The sequence below is a fragment of the Echinops telfairi genome, unplaced genomic scaffold, assembly GCF_000313985.2.
Source record: "Echinops telfairi isolate 266 unplaced genomic scaffold, ASM31398v2 ScPeMD7_9;HRSCAF=40, whole genome shotgun sequence".
Classification (NCBI taxonomy): Eukaryota; Metazoa; Chordata; class Mammalia; order Afrosoricida; family Tenrecidae; genus Echinops; species Echinops telfairi.
In genome coordinates this window covers 30,463,105-30,480,297 of record NW_022103906.1, presented here as the reverse complement: position 1 = coordinate 30,480,297, position 17,193 = coordinate 30,463,105, and the positions used below count along the sequence as shown (strand labels likewise).

Genomic DNA, 17,193 nt, shown 5'->3' with positions numbered 1-17,193 from the left:
CAGCCAGGGCTCCTTGTGGGGTCCCCTATCCCCACCTAGAGGTGGGACAGAAACCTTCTCAGCACCTCTAAGTAAGAGTGGGGGGGGGTCTTACTGGGGGGACTACCAGGTCCCCCTGAAGGAGGCCAGTATGGATGGGAACCTCTCTGGGCTGTAGGTCTCATAGTGGGCTGACTCCACCACCTGACTCCCTTTCCCCTGCCCCAGCACCTCAAATCTGGCCCCTCCCATCCACCCATCCACCCACCTACCCACCCAAAAAAAGAGTCAGGAAGGAGAGATGGAGTCCTGTGCCATGAGTCCATTTCTTTATTAATTTTGACATTTGTTCAGCTGGTGTAGGGAGAATAAATGGTCTATACATCAGAGTGGGGGGGTGGGATGGGGCATTCTCTCCCGAGAACAGAGCATGTGGGAGAGAGTCAAGAAAAGATTCCTTTTCATAACAATTAAAAAAATCAAGGTAATTTCAAAACTTCTAAAAAGCATCTAATGTGCAGACTGCAGCATTCTCTAGGCATCAGGTGGAGACCCCAAACTCCTCCCCTAACAGCTCCTACTAGCAACTGGGGCGTGCAGCCATGCCGCCGAGGGCCTGGGGCTGGCGGGCCAAGCAGCCATGCCAGACAGAGCAGAAGGTGCCAAAGCGGAGCCGGAGCCGCGGGACCCACGCGGGGCTCTAAGAGGGGCTACTGGGTTCGGCTGCAGCGGCGACCTAGGAGAGGGAGGTGCAGAATCGAGGCGAGAGGGGCGAGCCCTGCGCCTGGCTTCCCTGGGCCTTCACCCAACTCCCTTCCGCCCTGCTCCGCGCGGCAACCGCCCTCTCCGCTGCGGCCCGGATCGAGCGGCACCGGGAGGGCGGGGTGCTTTGGGGAGCAGCAGGCGCCTCTCCCCGCTGGCGCCGCGCTGCAGCCGAGCCCTGCCGGGCTGCTGTGCTGTGCTGGGAAAGCAGGCTCCGGGCGAGCGCAGTCCCGGGGGCCGGGCCCGGAGGCTGGTTTCCACGAACGTCGGGAAGAGCGGAGGGCGGCCGCGCGTTCGAACCTGCTCTCTCCGCCCTCCCACTCCGCTAGGAAAGCGAAAGCAAAACCGCCGCCAACACACTGGTCGGGGCCGGATCCCGGCGGGCTCAGGGCGCGGATCCCGGCGGCCCGAGCAGGCCGGCGGCGCCCGGGCCCCTGGTGGCACCCCGACTCGGCCCGGGGAGGGCACGGAGGGGATTCCCCCGGCGAGCGGGCGGGTCAGCGGTACCCGTTCCCCGGGGAGATCTTTGGGGCAGGTCACCGGCACCGGGGCCTTGGGGCCTCGGACACGGAGGGAGCTCTGTGCTACTTGGAAGGTTTCGGCGTCTCCCGGGGACACCCCCGGCGAGCGGCGGGGGAGGAAGGCGACGGGACGTGCGTCCGCAGTGGCTCTCCGGGAAGAGCCTGCCAGTCCCTCTCCTGGCCCGAGGGGGCGCCCGCCCCGGGGGGCCGGGCGCGTTGTGCTGATTCGGGCCGCCCTCGGCCTGGGAGGCGGGCGCCAGTGGAACGTTAAGGCTCTTCCCCGTTGGCACCAAGGCGAGTTCCTTCCTCCCGGGGCCTCTTGGTCGTGCAGCTTGCTTGCTCCTCCAGCAGCTCTCCTGTCCCCGGGCCTGCGGTCAGGCGTGGTCCCCTCGCTCCGCCGCTCCAGGTGGGGGCCAGAGGAGCTTGGTCAGTCTCGGTGGGGACGCTGAGGCTGTCCAGCTGAGAGCCCAGGGTCCACACTCACCGCCCGCACCCCCACGCCATCCCGCGGCCACCTGGAGTTAGAGCACCAAGTTCACTCCGGGAGACCTCGGGATTGTCACCGACGTGTCCGCACTGGCAGATCCGTTCACTAGCCCTACCCCTCCTTCCTTCCTCTTTCACTGAAAAGGACAGGCTGTATAGCTCCTTCTCCCGCAGCCTTGGAGAAGTCCTCCGGAGCTGAGCTGTTAGTGCTTTGTACATACTGCTAAAGTGTTTCTATTGGTTTGCATAGTATTTATTGTTTTTCATATACACAAGGCTGATTACTGTACAGTTTACACTTTGAACACAGACTATGAGCTAAGGGCTTGAAGATATAGAAAACCTCTTCTCTATTGAACATGCTGGTGCAATCCTGGGACAGCCACCGGCCCTCTCCCAACTGAGAGAGAAGACCCTTTCAGGTGGGGTGCTGGCTCCGGTTGAGCCCTATAGCTAAGCCTGGGGGTCCTCACCTCAGATTCTTAAGTCCCTAACACAAGGAACCCCGAATGCACTCTAAAGGTAATGATTTTCCATTGGAAGATGATTAATACTGAAACTGGCAGAGAGAGAGAGAAAGAGGGAGAGAGAGAGAGAGAGAGAGAGAGAGAGACAACATAAAAAAAGTCCAGTTTATCCACAGCAGAGTCTATACAGCTTCAGACATCACAGTAAAATCTGTGTGTATACTGAGTTGGGGGAGAGGTGAACGTGTGTATGTGTATGTGTGTCCTGAATGTCATGTAGCACGTTCTGGGAGGAGTGATCCCACTGGGGAGTGGAAGGGACAATCACACGTGGAATGGGGAGGTGGGGGTAGATGAGAAAGACTGGCAGATGGGGACGTGGGATTTGGGGGCTAAACTGATTTCATGTCTAGTGTCCTGGGTTTGTTTCTTTTCCCCCTCCCTTCTTTACAGGAAGCCCACATGGATTTCTGACAGATGGCGTTGGAAGAAAACTACCCTGTCCGAGGTCAAAATGAAAAGGATTGAAAAAGAAATACCATCCCCAGCCACAAAGAGCCCTTGTCTCACTCTTGCGATCTTGTTCGCTCTTGCACGTGTTTCTTTTTCTTTCCGCTCATGTTTTTTTTTCTCTCTCTCTCTCCCCTGCTTGCTGTGTTTATCCTGATTCCGACTGAGATCGTCACTAGAGGCAGGATTGAGGACTGTAGGTCATGCGTCTACAGTCGGTCGTTCATGCGAATAGGAGACTAAAGGAAGTCTCTTACAGAGATCATGCCGGGAGCCTAGAGGAACGTGTGCACCGTGTCTGTCGCCCTCCGGTCCAGCTCTCCTCCGGTGTGCATGGCAGAGTGTGTGGAGTTCAGGGGTTGGGTGTCGAGGTGTGACCCTGGGAACAGAAAGAGAGGAGGGTCACTCAGAATTTGAAGGGGCAAGCCCCAGAGGAAAAACTACCCTCCCCCACCATACAGAATTCCGTGTCTAGTTGCTCAGGCAGGATCTGATTCAGGTAAAAGCAGCTGCCCAGCTCACTAAGTGGGGGACCCTCTAGGGGGCCCAGATGGTTGATGTGCTTGGCTGCTAACCAGAAAGGCTGGGAATTTTAAACCACCCCCAGGTGTCTCAGAAGAAAGGCCAAGCGATCTTCCACTGAACTGTGGAGCACATTTCTACTCTGACACACATGGGGTCACCGTGAGTTGGCGCAGACTCCGATGGCAGCCGGCTCAGCCAACCCCACAAGGGACTGACATGAAAAACGCCGAGCTCTCTGACTGCCTTTCCTGACCCCTCATCCACGGCTTCCCACGGGCCCAACTGCGGAGGCTGCTTCTCAGCGCCAGCTGCCCAGCTGAGTGGACGAGTTCTTGTGTGGGCTAAAGAGAGCTCTGCGTCCTTACGGCCTATGCCGTCACTGGAGAGAAATGGCCATGATCTGGTCCTTGGATCTCAGGAGAAAACCAAACCAACACCAAGCCATCATGTCCATGCTGATTCATGGTCACCCTATACAGGGTTTCTGAGGTGGTAAATTTTTTAGGAAAGGAGCAAGGCTAGTCAATGGTGCCCTCGACTTCAGTTCAGGCACTGTGTATCGATGCCGGCTCTGTGTCAGCCCTGAGGACCGAGACAAAGCAGGTCTGGTCTCTGGCTTAGGAGTCCATTGTCTCAGGGATGACAGTGCGTCTTCAGTTCTGGCTCACAAGCTTTTACTGTCAAGTGACACTGGATTCTCTCCCATTGCTCACGGATGGACAGTCTCTACCGGGCAAAGAGATCTTTGAAAAAGAGATCCATCCATCCTGAAATAGCTTGTGTTCTGGGCTCTAAAACAGCAGCTCCACCTGGAGAGTGAAGGCTCAACTCAGCAGCCTGGGAGCCACATCCATCCTTCAATGTCCTGGTACCTCATCCTCCAACTGAGGGTGGAAAGCACGGGGATTTCAAGACTAAGCCATTCAGGATTCTGTCTGCGGGACCTTGGCACGCGAGGGGATAGGGGGCAACAGGGGGTCACAGGGGACTCATGCATACAGAGGCAGGAGCCTCATTCTGCGGTAAGGCTGTCTCCATACAGGGGGCTCTCTGGGGTCCACCAGAAAGGAGACTGGGTGGGCATGCTGCAGGTGAGGAGGGGCAGTGTTGAGTTCTTTGCTAGAAGATGCTATAACCCCAAAACACCAGGCTGTTCTACTGCAGTCACTTGAATAAACTAGTACCCTCAAAGACAAGCTTCTCATCTAGAGAAGCAGGAACCTGGGCCCCTTGAAGTGCCTGGGGCTTCCTGTCAGCGGAGCCTTCTGCACTGCAATGCGCCTCTGCCCATGCTTCATCCCAGGCAAGCATACCACCTAGCTGCCTCTTAGCACCTTCACTTCCACTCCCCTCTCCCAAGACGTCTTCTAGACAACTCCAGCGTCTGGCCTTGTTCTCCTCTACATTCCAGAACTCCCTCCTGTCACTGCCTTTCATTGCGAGAGCTCTGGAGCCAGAGTGCTACCCTCAGATCTGGGCTCAGCTGCGGGGCTTTGGTCAAGTTATTTATGCCCTCTGTGACTCCGTTTCCTCACCTGGGAACGGAGAGTATGAATAGGACCTGTCTGGGAGTGCTGGTGGCATCATGGACACAAATTAGACTGCGAACTGCAAGGTCAACCATTCGAAGCTACCAGTCGCTCCTCAAGAGAAAGAAGAGGTTTTCTACTCCCTAAACAGTGACAATCTCAGAAACCCACAGGGGCAGTTCTACCCTGTCCTACAGGGTCGCGAGGAGTCGGCACTGACTTGATGGTAGTGCGTTTTTGTTTTGTTTCATTTTAATCTCATCAGATCAGTGTGGTAATGAAAAGAATCAACACCCTAGGGAGCCCCATGCTACCGAGACCCAGGAGCCACAAGGAACTGTGAGCTGCCTGAAGGAAACTGCTGGAGGGCTATTGCTGGATCTTGCCCTTGGGTTACCAACTGAGCTGTTATCCACAGGGTCAGCAGTTCGAAACCACCAGCCGCTCCTTCAGAGAAAGATGAGGCTTTCTGCAACCCCAAAGAGTTGTACAAGCTGGACCGGGGATCAGAGTTTTAACAAAACTCCCTAGTGATTCCTATGCAGAGGGTTTGCAGATGACACTGAGAAAGCCCCTTCCCAAACAAACTAACGATCTCCCCTTCCCCCTGCCAAGGGGAACCTCATCAGCATTATTGCTATGGTGTGAATAAAGAACCTGAGGCTTGGTGAGGTCAATCGACTTGCCTCGGGTCACATGACAAAGCAGATCTGCCATCGACCAAGGGCCGGCATGCTTTGTCTGTATTTCCCCTGTGTGGCAGCCCTGCCGCTGTCACCAGGACTGTCTTCAATGCCTTTTTTAATGACTGAGTAACACACACTCCAAAGGAGTAAGTATCATAAGGCTCCTTTGAGGAGCCTGAAGCGGGCACAGTGAAACGCGTGTCTAGGGTAACACAGGCCAGTATAACACAGGCTGCTGACCCAAACCAGAGGCTCCTCAGAAGAAAGCTCTGGCAATACTGTTTCTGGAACATCCCCCCTGTGGAGCACAGTTCTACTCCTGGACACACACAGGTCTGATGCAACTCCCTCCCTGAGATTGACAGACATTCTCTAGGTCCCGGTAGAATTGCCCAGTGAGTTTCTGAGACGGCAACTGCTTACAGTGGTGGAAAGCCCCATCTTTCTCTCTTGGGAATGCTTCATGGTTTCAAACTGGGGACTTTGAGGTTAGCAGTTCAATTCATAACTACTATGCCACCAGGGTTCCCTGGTAACTTTTTTTTACAACCCTGGAAACAGGGAGCCAGACCTTGAGATGAGGCCCCAAAGCCCCTAGCTTGCACTCCCTGAAACAGACTCTGCTTGGAGCCTTCTGGTCCAACATCAAGTCCTCTCCAGGCTTTGCTCTTACTGGGAGGGAGAGGGTTTTATGCTACCCCTCACCCCGTCCTCCTGACCCTTAGGGTCTGTGTCGGAGCCCTAACTCCATGCCTGCACCCTCACCGCAATCCGGCCACCCTCTGCCCCTGCTGCCTTCCTATGGACAGGAGCCCCTGAACTCTCCTGGAGCCAGGCTCAGTGTCCCTGAAATCCACCCTGGTGTGACTCAGTTCCTCTTCGTGGAGGGAGAGTGGGTGGGAGTGGGGAGTGGGGGTTGACCACTTTAAAGATCATCTATTGCAAAGTAAAAAAACCAAAAACCCCATAATGCTAATTCGGGGTTCCCCTCACTCCTGCAGCCTGTCGTCCAGCCTACCCCTCTCCAGTCTAAGAATGCCTGCAGGCAGAACCTGAGCCACACTGAGCTGAGTTTTGGAGCTGTCTCCATGGAGCCTTTGGGAAAAGAGGCGGAAGAGTGTGCGTACCCTGCTTTCTCAAATGACCTGCACCTTTGCGTTCTTTCCAGGGCCAGACTGCGGCTCACCACCACCGTCTGAACCAATAGCCCGGCAGCGCCCGGGTTACCTCGGTGACCTCCTTAAGCTGCTGAGAAGCCAGGTCTAATTTTAGCCTAAAACTGGATCCGCCAGGCCTCCTTCTGCCCAAATGCTGAGATCTGACAAGAAGCCCGGAGTCAGCACTTTGGAAGGCTCGGGAGGAGGCGGGCCTGCTCTTGGTGCAGCCCGACCCTGGGGGCTTGGAGGGTCACAGTCAGCTGTGTGGGGCCTCGGTGCTTCCTGGCTTCCTGCCGACTCCCACCCCGACGCATCCTGTACTGAGCTGCCCCGAGCTGGGCTCAAAGAAGGACCTCGGGGCAGCTCAGTACAGGATCCCTCAGGGAGGACGGAGACCAGAGCGGGCCGCTGGAGTCCTGGCACCACACAGCACACACACAGGGCGGTCTGCAGGTGCTGCTGCGACTGCACGCACCCCTCACGGCAAAGCACTGCACACCTTGCTCCTCCCATAGGACCCTCATGCTCACACACACACCCCATGCCTGCTGACAACTGCCTGGCCCTGACCCTCCTGGCGGGCAGGGAGAATGGCGTAGACCCTGCAGGCCTGTCCAGCTTCGCCCTTTTCTAGAAAGCAAGGGGGAACCACATCCCAGGGAGCCCCACCGTAGAGCTTCTAAGTCGTGGCAGGCTCCAGGTTGGAGAGACACCAACCTGGGAACTGACTGCCAGGTGGAAGTGTCTCACCGGCGTTGGCCATCCAGCCCAGAGCCCTGTCCTCTCCCCCTCTGCTTGGTTTCTGGGATCAAGTCACTACGTCGATCTACAGCATGCGGTTTTCCCCCTCACCACAGTGCTTTCTGTAAGTCTGCCTGTTTCTCCAGCCTTGCTGAGAGGTGGGTCAAGTCAGTGTTGCTGACTTGCTTTGGTGAGGAAACTTGCTTTGCTTGGGACGTGCTTCGGAGGCCGGAGAACTGGAATCCAGGCTCTTACTCCCTGCCCCAGCTGTATGGGTTTCTTGTCCCATCAGTCAGGCAGAAGGGGAGGGAGGGGAAGAAGGAAGGGGCATCATGCAGCTCCTGGTCCCAGCAGCAGCCTCTCCACCCGGGCAGCAGGCATGCAGTGGCATGCAGAGTTGGCGTTACCTCCAAAGAGGCTACTCCCAGGAGAGGGGCCTGGAGATCACTGCTTCCCCCTTTTCAGGCTGGCTCTCTTCACTATCTGAGCCCCCTTCCTGCCCTCTATGAGGTCTGGCTGCAGGCTACTCCCTCTCAGCTCCACCTGGAGATGGCAGGCAGAGACAGAAAGCGGGATAGATCACACAGGAGGTGGTGGCGAAGTGGGGGCGGGGGCTCGAGAAGGAGGTGCAGGGAGAAAGCCTGTGGACAGCGCAGGAGGAAGCCAGGCTGAGCTGGAGCAGAGGGGCCGGCTGGCCCTCGGGAGGCAGGGCCGCCGCAGTACCTTGGCCTGTTTCATTAAGAAATCAATGTCAGCTTCCAGCTCACTAGCATCCTCCGGGGGCCCGTGGACAATCACCTCCTCGCGCACCTGGGGGTCATCGGCACCAGATGAGTCTATCTGCCGCACGACTTTGCGAACAATCTGAAAGAGAGAGACGGGGGGCAAGGGTGGGTCAAGCCAACCAGATGGAGCTCCGGGAGAGCAAGTCCCTGGAAATGAGATTTACAGGTGAGGCTGCCTTCATCCCAGGGGGTCCTTCCTTGATGGGCTAACAAGAGTGGTCACTCAGGCCCCCTGCACCATCACCTTATGGAAAAACTCACAGTGGACAACCTCAGAGAGGCCGGAGGGGTCTTCCCAGGCTTAAGAGGCAAGGTTTGGGCATATGCAACTTCTACCTCTAGGCCAGTGGTTCTCTACCTGTGGGTCACGACCCCTTTGGGGTCAAATGACCCTTTCACAGGGGTTGCCCAATTCATAACAGTAGCAAAATTACAGGTATGAAACCTCCAGGTAGCAACGAAAATAATTTTATGGTTGGAGGGTCACCACAACATGAGGAACTATATTTAAGGGTCATGGCATTAGGAAGGTTGAGAACCACTGCTATAGGCAGGAGCACTTAGTTCATTCTGCCCTGAGGTGTGAATGAAAGATTATGCTGTGTGCCTTCCCCGTGGGACTGCCAGTTCCTGAAGGCCAAGAGCACGTCTTTGTCATTGACAGTAAGCAATGCTCCAGAATCCATTCAACGCCTCAGCCATCAGTCCCAATACTCAAGCTGTGCTCACCTGGAGGCCACCTATGGGCTCCTACATACACAAAGCCTGGTCCCTGCATGCAGGAAGCTTGCTGGAGGCAAGCTGGACACACGGACTGGCCACCACACAGTGTGAGCAGGATCCCAGGGGACACACACTTTGCCCCTTCGTCTCCCTTCTGCTCAGATCTGGCATGGTACCCGGCACTCCAAATCATGGCTGCCGAATGGCTATCTGCAACACATTCTGTGAGTTTGCGCATTCTTTTATTTTATGAGATCCCTGGGACACCACCAGCCCTGGTCTCATATTGGGTTGCTAACTGCAAAGTTAGCAGTTCAAAACCACCAGCTGCTAGGCGGGAGAAAGAAGAGGCTTTCTATTGCCGTAAAGAGATGCAGTCTCAGAAACGCAGGGGCAGTTCTACCCTGTCCTACAGGATCCAGATGAGTGGGCATGTTGGGGTTTGAGTGGTAAGCCTGGATTGATCACACTGTTCGCAGGAAGCCCTGTTTTCCAGGCATTCTGGGTATTTCTGGTGGTGTTCCCTGGAGGCAGTTCCCCCAGGAACTGACTAGTGGGAATTAATCCCATGAGATCAGGCAAAATCAAGAAGGCCATGTCTGGACGGCAGGAGACCAGCCTCCCAGCACCTGAGCCATGTCTCCTGCGCAGCAAAGGGGGCGGGGCGGCAACAGCCCCCTCTGTGGGGGCCAGGGTGAGGGGCTGTGAGTGCTGCCAGCCCACCTGCCTCCCCCGGCTCCCGGAGACCCTCTGCACCCACCTTCTTGGTGACAATGTTGCCCTGTTCATCCGTGAATTGTTCCTCGGTCACCTGCTCCCCTGGAATATTCTGAAGCTCATTACCCTGGAATTAGAGACAGGGAGAAAAACCTAGGGTTGACAAGAGGCAGTTTGGGAATACGAGAGCCAGGAAGTCAAATAGCAGCAATGGCCTGGGTCCATCAAATCCCCACCATGATGGGAAACTCCTACTTAGCAAGTGGCTGCAGCCACCTCGTGGGCTCCCAGAGGCCTAGAGGTGCCTTGGTGGGGCCTTGCGGCAGCACGAAGCCTGGATCTTGAAAAGGCTTTGTGTTCTCCATCCTCCCAACAGTTTGAGCAGTGGCCAAAACCGGGATGATGGCAGGAGATTTATGGAGACCCCCTGCAGGAAGAAATAGGTGGGGAGTGGGGGAGCCACACTGATGTCTCTTTACAGGTTAGAAAGCCCTTGTGTATGCACCGTTGCCTTGCATGGGACTGACATGCGATCCCCACACTGCAGGTAGAGAACAGGCCTGCTAAAGCCCAGAGCTGGCTCCCCGCACCCCCACACCCTTGCATGCTGCCAGGGGTCAACTGGGTGCTGCTCACAGCTCCGGGCAGGTCCTCGGCTCTCTGCAGAGCCGGATCCTGCGAGACCTCTCTCCAGACGGCCATCCCCTTCCCTGCTCTCCCCTCACCCAGCACAGCGCTCCCGCCACCAACCCAGTCCTGCCTGCCTGGCGTTTACCTTCAAGAAGACCCGACGGCGGACCACCCTGGTGGAGATGGTCTCCTCGTCGTCACTCGGGCCCTCGCTCTCCCCCAGCTCCTTGTCCAGCTCCTGGTGAATGTGCTTCAGCACAAAGCACAGGGAGCCCTTGACAATGTGCATCACGTTCTGACAGCTGACCAGGAAAAAGCCTAGGAGCACCAGCGTGACCAGGAACTGGGTGATAAACGTCCACATCCTCACCTCCTCCTCACCAGCCTGGCCCTCCAGGGCCACACTGCAGCCGAGGGGCACCCTCTCATTCTCCTCTGGGACTCCCGCTCTCCCCAGAGGCCCTGTCCATGAGCCAGGTCGCTCTCTCTGTCTCTGCCCCTCTCTCCGTGGTCGTCTCTCGCTCTTCCTTCCAGGACAGGAGAGCCAGTGGCCCCACAGCTAGATCGGAGTGCCCCTCCTGCCCAGCAGCCCGGCACTGCCTGCACGCACACCCGGGTGATGTCAGGCTTCTGTAATTTTAGCTCCCAAACCCAGCTGCTGGAGCTGTCCAAGGGGGCGAGATGGAAGCTAGCAGGTGTGTCTGTCCTCTGCACCCAGATCGCACGCCAGTCAGCATGGGAGGGACACCCCCTGGAGTCCTCACCCCACCCAGCGACTGCTCCCAGAGGGTCTGCTCCTCTTGCCTGCCTGCCTGCCTGCCTGCTGCCTTTATGGGGAACCAGAGGGCAGTGCTGCCAGGAGGGTGTGAATTCCTCTCCAGAGAATGTCCTCACCCAGAGATAGGACAGGAACACAGTCCCGAGGACGTGGCTGCTTGCACTGCGTTCCTTTGGGGCTATTATCGCTGTGATCAGAGTGCTAACTACTCAGCCCTGTTCCTAGGGGTGGGACCAGCTGGTGTCCTCGAGGGTGGAGGCTTGAATTCAGAATCAGCCCCATGAGGGAGCAATTTCCTCAGACCCAGTCCAGGTCCAATGAACTTAGCAGGAGCCAGCACGGGTGCTGGGCCACCTGGAAGTCGGCTGGCGAGTCCTGGAGGTGAAACTTCCCATCAGCCTGCAGGCCCTCAGTCTCTTCCTTTCGTGGGCACGGAAACCCTGACATTGGGCATGTACCTCGTGTGTCCATTTAAGGCCTGTCCTCAAAGCCTCTTCCCGTGCTAGGCTAATGCCACCCCCGCGCAGGAAGCACGCCTATTAGCTTGCTTTCACAGAGCTGATTCATAAATGCAGCAGCAGCTGGGGCTGGCAGGTCCCTCTTTGAGGAGCATCCGGCACAGTGGAAGAACATTGAGGGTCTGAGACTCAGCACACGGACCTGCCACTAACCGACTGTGGCGTCTTAGCAGAGCTGAGCCTCTGCTTCTCTGCTTCCTCATCCGTAAAAAGGGGCTGGGGTGCTCTCCCCACTACTTTTCAAGATTGCTGTGAGGATCGCATGGTTCAGGAGTACAGTCGCTATGAATAAAAGGGCTCTGGTAGCACAGTGGGTTGCACACTGGGCTGCTAACCACAAGGGCAGTAGTTTGAAACCACCAGCCACCCTGTGGGAGAAAGACGAGGCTCTCTACTCTTATAAAGATTTTTGGTCTTCCTGGAAGTCCACAGGGACAGTTCCACCCTGCTCTGTAAGGTCACGGTGAGTCAGAAATGACTCGATGTCAGGAGTCTGAGTTGGAGCATGCACCCGTGATTAATGGAGTCTCTGGGTGGCGCACATGGTTAAGCGTCTGGCTACCACCCCAGGGCAGGCGATCTGCTACCACAGGCCACAACCAAGAAAACCTTAGAAGCAGTTCAGATGGGGTGGCCTTGAGCCAGTGCTGACTCCATGGCGACTGTCTGTTTTCACCCTGAATGCTGACAGCCGCAGGCACTGCCCTGTGGGCTTGTCACAAGGTTAGGGAACTCACTGCCAACCTGATAATCCCCCTACGGGGCAGCGGGGTCTATCAGTTAAACAATGGGGTGAGGCTGAGCAACTTGCTTCCATGACTCTTACAGGTAAGGGGTACAGAACTCCAACTCTAACCACTCACATGCACTGGCTCACGTCAGCAAGAAAGCACCAGCAGAAAAGCCCAGACCATCAGCCAAGGAGCTGCTCGTAGCCCCTCAGGGCCTCCGTGTGGCAGACATTTCTCCCTGACCCTCAGAGGCCTCGGCGGGGCTGGAGCCAATCTACGCCTGCCTTCTGGGAAAGGAGGCTTTCATTCTCCTGGTAGCTAGGTTTCTGGGGTCCATGGAGTTGGGGGTGACCCGTGAAGGTCATTGTTCTGGGGTGATCTTTGGAAGCTCAGTGATCCTTGAGCAGACGGGTTTCCTAAAGCCACCTGTTAGTCAAACAATAGCCTGGTAGTCAGATTGGTGGGACCTGTTTTACTTGATCTCACCCACTGGCATGATCCCCACTCCTTAGGCAGAGTAGAACTGTCCCCCAGAGTTTCCAAGGCTGCCACATCTTTCTCCAGTGGACTGGCTGGTGGGCTCGAATTGCCAACCTCTGGGCTAGCCACCGTGCTTAGCCATGGGACTGCCAGGGCATTTCTTTGCTTTCTCATCGGGTTCTTATGAAGAATGATTGATGTGCAGAGCCTCCAGGTTCAGACGGAAAGCGGTGTGTGAGGGCGAACTGTGTGTTAAGCGAACACTGTTCCCCAGCCCTTCCCAGGGCCGTGGTGTGCTAGGAGAACTCTGGAAGTTCACTGTGACTCTCAGAAATAGTGCCCGATGTGCAAGCTGTACATGAAACACATGTCAGATCCGTTTCTGTTTTTAGCTTATAATGGTTTTTGATTGAACTCCTTAGCCACAGACCACGTGGCCCCTCCCCATCTCTGTCCCAACCCCACTGTCCTCGATGACTCAGGGGAAAGGCAGCTGCGTATTTCCAGGATGTTAGGCAAAAAATCTGTGTCAGGTGACAATGGAGGCTAGCCCACGAGATTACAAAACGGAGGGTGACTGAAGCAACCAGCCAAAAACCCACCCAGGGCAACCACAATGAAAGCGTGCGATTGTTCCGTGGGGTTTCCGAGGTGGGAGATTTTTAAGGAAGCAGGCTACCTCGGCTTTCTGCCACAGAGCGGCTGGTCGATTCAAACCACCGGCCTTCAGGATGAATCCCCTGCACTCTCAGATAACTAACTTAAGGTGACCAGATTTTTACCAGATTCTAACACTGGTAAAGCGGGACACCATGGACCAGGGGGAGGGAGGATTCTTGATTAAAAATTTGGTCTATAGGGACCAAATAGACGGTTCCCTAGCTTGTCGTACATTCTTTCAAAAAATTGGGACTTTTTAAAAACGCCACGGGACACGGGACAAATTGTTAAAAAGCGGGACTGTCCTGCCACAAGCAGGGCATCTGGTCACCTTAAACTAACTGCCAAATCATGCCACTAAGTAACTGCCAAGTCACGGAGAATCGTGGTCCAGCCACATAACCTGAACTCTCACAGCCAGTGTGCACCTCGCCTCTCACCTCCGCATCTGTTACCTCTCACCTCGTACGTTGTCCATGTGCAACTCGTCGGAGGGTGGGTATTTTATTTGCTATGCTCACAAATGTGAACTGTTGGGAAGTGAGGGAGTTACGGTAAGTGAGGAGAGGGTGCACTGTTTTATGGGTGCCTTGCAAGCCATCCCTTTGGATATGCCTCACCTTCACCCACTGGGCACAGCCCGTCCAATAGCTGCTGAGAACAGCATGGTCTCTGCCATCCAACTTGGTCACAGGCCAGGAAGGCATCCTCCCTTTTCAGGGGGGGTGCCCTGCACACACTCTCCCGCAGCAAGACTGCTGCCTTGGCATCTGGACCGTCCTGGCCTTGGCAGAGGTAAGCTCCTGGCCGTTCTGGATCTGGCTCCTAATATATAAATGGGGGATTCGGGTGAGCTGCTCTGGAAGGTTTCCTTCCACGATGTCCTCAGAGTGCCCTGCTTTCTGCCTCTGCTGCCTTGTTGTCCTCTGACCGAAAGAATGCCGGGGGTGGGTAAAACTGGACACGCTGCCCGTCCTAGCTGAGTGCACAGACTTGGCAGGGAGGCAGTCTAAATTAAAACGTATTGAATTCCGGGCAGCCCTTCACAGCCAGCAGCCCAGGGCCATTTTAGAGCAAACACAGGGCTAAGTGGACACCTCGGAGGTGGTCATTTGGAATGACGGTTTGTGCCGGAGAGAGGGGGACAGAAGGACAGAGAGGAGAGGCGAGGAGCACAGCTAGACGTGCTGGACCAGATGGACACAGAGCAGCTAGACAGATCTCAGTGTGGAGCAGAGTCAGGAGAGAGTGAGACACACAACATTTCACTCGCATACATGTTAAGCTACCTATGAATCAAGCAGCAAATGCCACAGGTATACACATTAGTAAGATGTCTAGGATTTGCTTCAAAAGAGTATTCTGGGGGAGAGGGGAGCTGAGGTGGCATAGTGATGGAACTCGAGGTGCCCAGGGGAAGTGGGTACGCTACTCTGTCCCTATGTTTCTTTGCAATCTCGCATTACAGAGAGTAAAAACAACAATATTAAAATCTCAGTCCCAAGGAGGGGATGGTATCAGCACTTGAACTGTGAGCACCCAGTTTGCAGAAAGTCATGGATGGCAGTGGAAGCTCCAAATCCATTTGCAGGGTTCCCACCTGGATTAAGTCTCAGGTGAGTCCCCTCTGACCCCAGTTGAGGGCTCTTGCTGTCAGAAAGAGCACTGTAAACGTTGATAGGGCAGGAGCCGTTAGGCTACAATATCCACAGCGGATCATGTGATAGCCTTTCTGACCCCTGTTAGTTTTTAACATTTTCTGTTTTCCTTTTTTGGTTCCGGTTTTTCTACGTTCTGTATAGTCGTTGTTGTTTTTAGGGTTTCCTCTTGCTTGCTTCCTGTTTGGGTGGTCAGATTTTCTGTATGTGAAATCCAGGACAGACAGAGCTAGCCAGACAGTAAGTGGGCTGATAATTACCTAGGGGCAAGGCAGGGGAGGGAGCTAACGACAAAGAGAAGAAAGCGCTCTGAAATGGGCCGGGGTGGTGGCAGCACACATCTCCTTCCTCCGTAGGACTGAATGGGACTCCATAGACCACACACGCCTCTGTGACAAACAGGAAAATGCACAACTGCTGGGAGAGGCGAGGGCCACGGGGCTGAGCGTGGGCACGGAGGGCAGAAGACAGCGAATGAAATCGATAAAAAGGAGGAGAAGTCAGAGGGAGGTTGGGGAGAAGAGGGAGCAAAGGGTAGGGGGGAGGCCTGAGAGGAGAGAGAGCCAGGAATGGGAAGGAGGAGGGAAGCAAGGACAAAGCCTGCCTATCCAACTTGCATGGACCTGGGATGGCCACAGAATGACAGAATTCCAGAGCCAGAGAAATCTTGCCCAGCCACCCCTCATGTTGCCAGTGGGGACACCGAGGTGCCAAGGCCCCCAGCTAAGGAGGGCTGGGCTAACCCTGCACCCAATTCTCTTGGCTCTGAGTCTGTCCTCTCAAAACAGGAGGGACACAGGACAGAGGCAAAGCCCGCCTCTGAAACAGTGATGGTGAGATTAGCAGCCCCCCTTTCTGAAGCAGCATTGGTCAAGGGTCCCCTGGCCGCCGGGCTGTGGGGAGGACGAATGCCCACACAGTCTGCAGCCTCCTCCCATCAGTAGGGCTCCGGGCGGTGGAGAGGTAGACTGCAACCTAGTGTTCTGAATTTCTAGAGAAAGTGAAGTTCACACTGCATTTTTTTAGAGAAAGAAAGAAAGGCGCTTGGCTGGAGGCCTGACTTGGGAGGCTGCACTAGGACATCAGGCCCCCTTCGGCATGGACACGGGTGGGGCTCCCTGCAGGCTCTCACCTCGACCATCCAGGAGACGGCGCTCTCAGCCTCCTGCATCCAGTCTCCGTGGCCTTGTCCTCTCCGATCTCTGTCAGCCAGGGAGCTCTCCGCCTCAGGCTGCTCTACCCGCATGTGCTCAATCGCAGACACCAAGACCTGCTCATACTCCTGAGACCCACCGGGCTCCAGCCCTTTGACAGTGGTGACTGTTCTCTGGAACGAGTGTGGGCCTTGTGTGACCTCCTCTTGCCAAGAACTTGGTCCAGCATCTTGTAGGTATGAGACAATCGAGCCTTCTCCATCCCAGTCTTGCAGTCTGGGGACAAGGAGAGGTGACAGAGGTGGCCAGGAAGAGAGAAAGGACACCCAGTCACTCGGCAGTCTCTCTCCTCCCAGATGCCCTCTCCTATCCGGTGCCCTGGCTCATCCACATACCCGTACTGCCACCAAAGGCAGGCAGGGGGTGCGAGAGTGTGAGAGAATGCTGCTTTGGTCCCGAGAGGCATCCAAGGTCCATCCCCCCTGCCCTGGTGGAAAAAGCCATGGAGACCACAGCCACTGGTCCCCCTTCCTTTGGGTGAACAGCTCCCCATTCTGGATTCCCAAGACTCTTAGCTTATATTGATGGCCCTGGTACTGGTGCCTCCAGACTCAACAGCTCACATCATCAGACAGGCCACCCACCACCACTGCTGTCACCCAGGTGAAGCCTACTGACCCGTGGAAGGCTCTAGCCCTGGCTTCTGCCAGACTACTCATGCAGGCAGAGTCTACGGCTTCAATATCCAGCACCTTGCTTCCCAGTTCCTTGACCTCGTCTCCTTCAATGCTCTTGACCTCGACCCTGCCCAGGCATCTCCCTCCCCAGTCACAGTCTCTCTCTCACCGTCTTTTACCAAACAGCCGCCACTTTCCCATAATCTCAGTTTCACTGACATCTCCCCCCCCCCCCAAGAACCTCTGTAGCACCCTTACATCCTCTCTCGTTTTGTGGTGAGCTGCTGTCAAGTTGGCCCCCAACTCACGGCCAACCCAT

The 17,193-nt window shown here is 55.8% G+C and overlaps 1 protein-coding gene across 6 annotated transcripts in view; it reads right to left on the bottom strand.

Moving 5' to 3' along the window:
- Positions 1-286: 286 nt before the first annotated feature.
- ANK1 (ankyrin 1) overlaps positions 287-17,193 on the bottom strand; it is a 113,533-nt gene continuing 96,626 nt past the window's right edge. For 2 of the 6 annotated variants that reach the window (XM_045286636.1, XM_045286637.1), the window contains 5 exons: positions 16,176-16,473; positions 9,632-9,715; positions 8,087-8,227; positions 7,771-7,906; positions 287-3,104 (listed from right to left, as the gene is read on the bottom strand). In XM_045286636.1, coding sequence (XP_045142571.1) covers positions 7,808-7,906; positions 8,087-8,227; positions 9,632-9,715; positions 16,176-16,473 — 622 coding nt within the window. In that variant the 3' untranslated portion in view covers positions 287-3,104; positions 7,771-7,807. Of the gene's footprint in view, positions 3,105-7,770; positions 7,907-8,086; positions 8,228-9,631; positions 9,716-10,363; positions 11,046-16,175; positions 16,474-17,193 lie in introns of those variants that run through there. The other 4 variants (XM_045286635.1, XM_045286638.1, XM_045286639.1 and 1 more) reach the window with 4 other exon arrangements.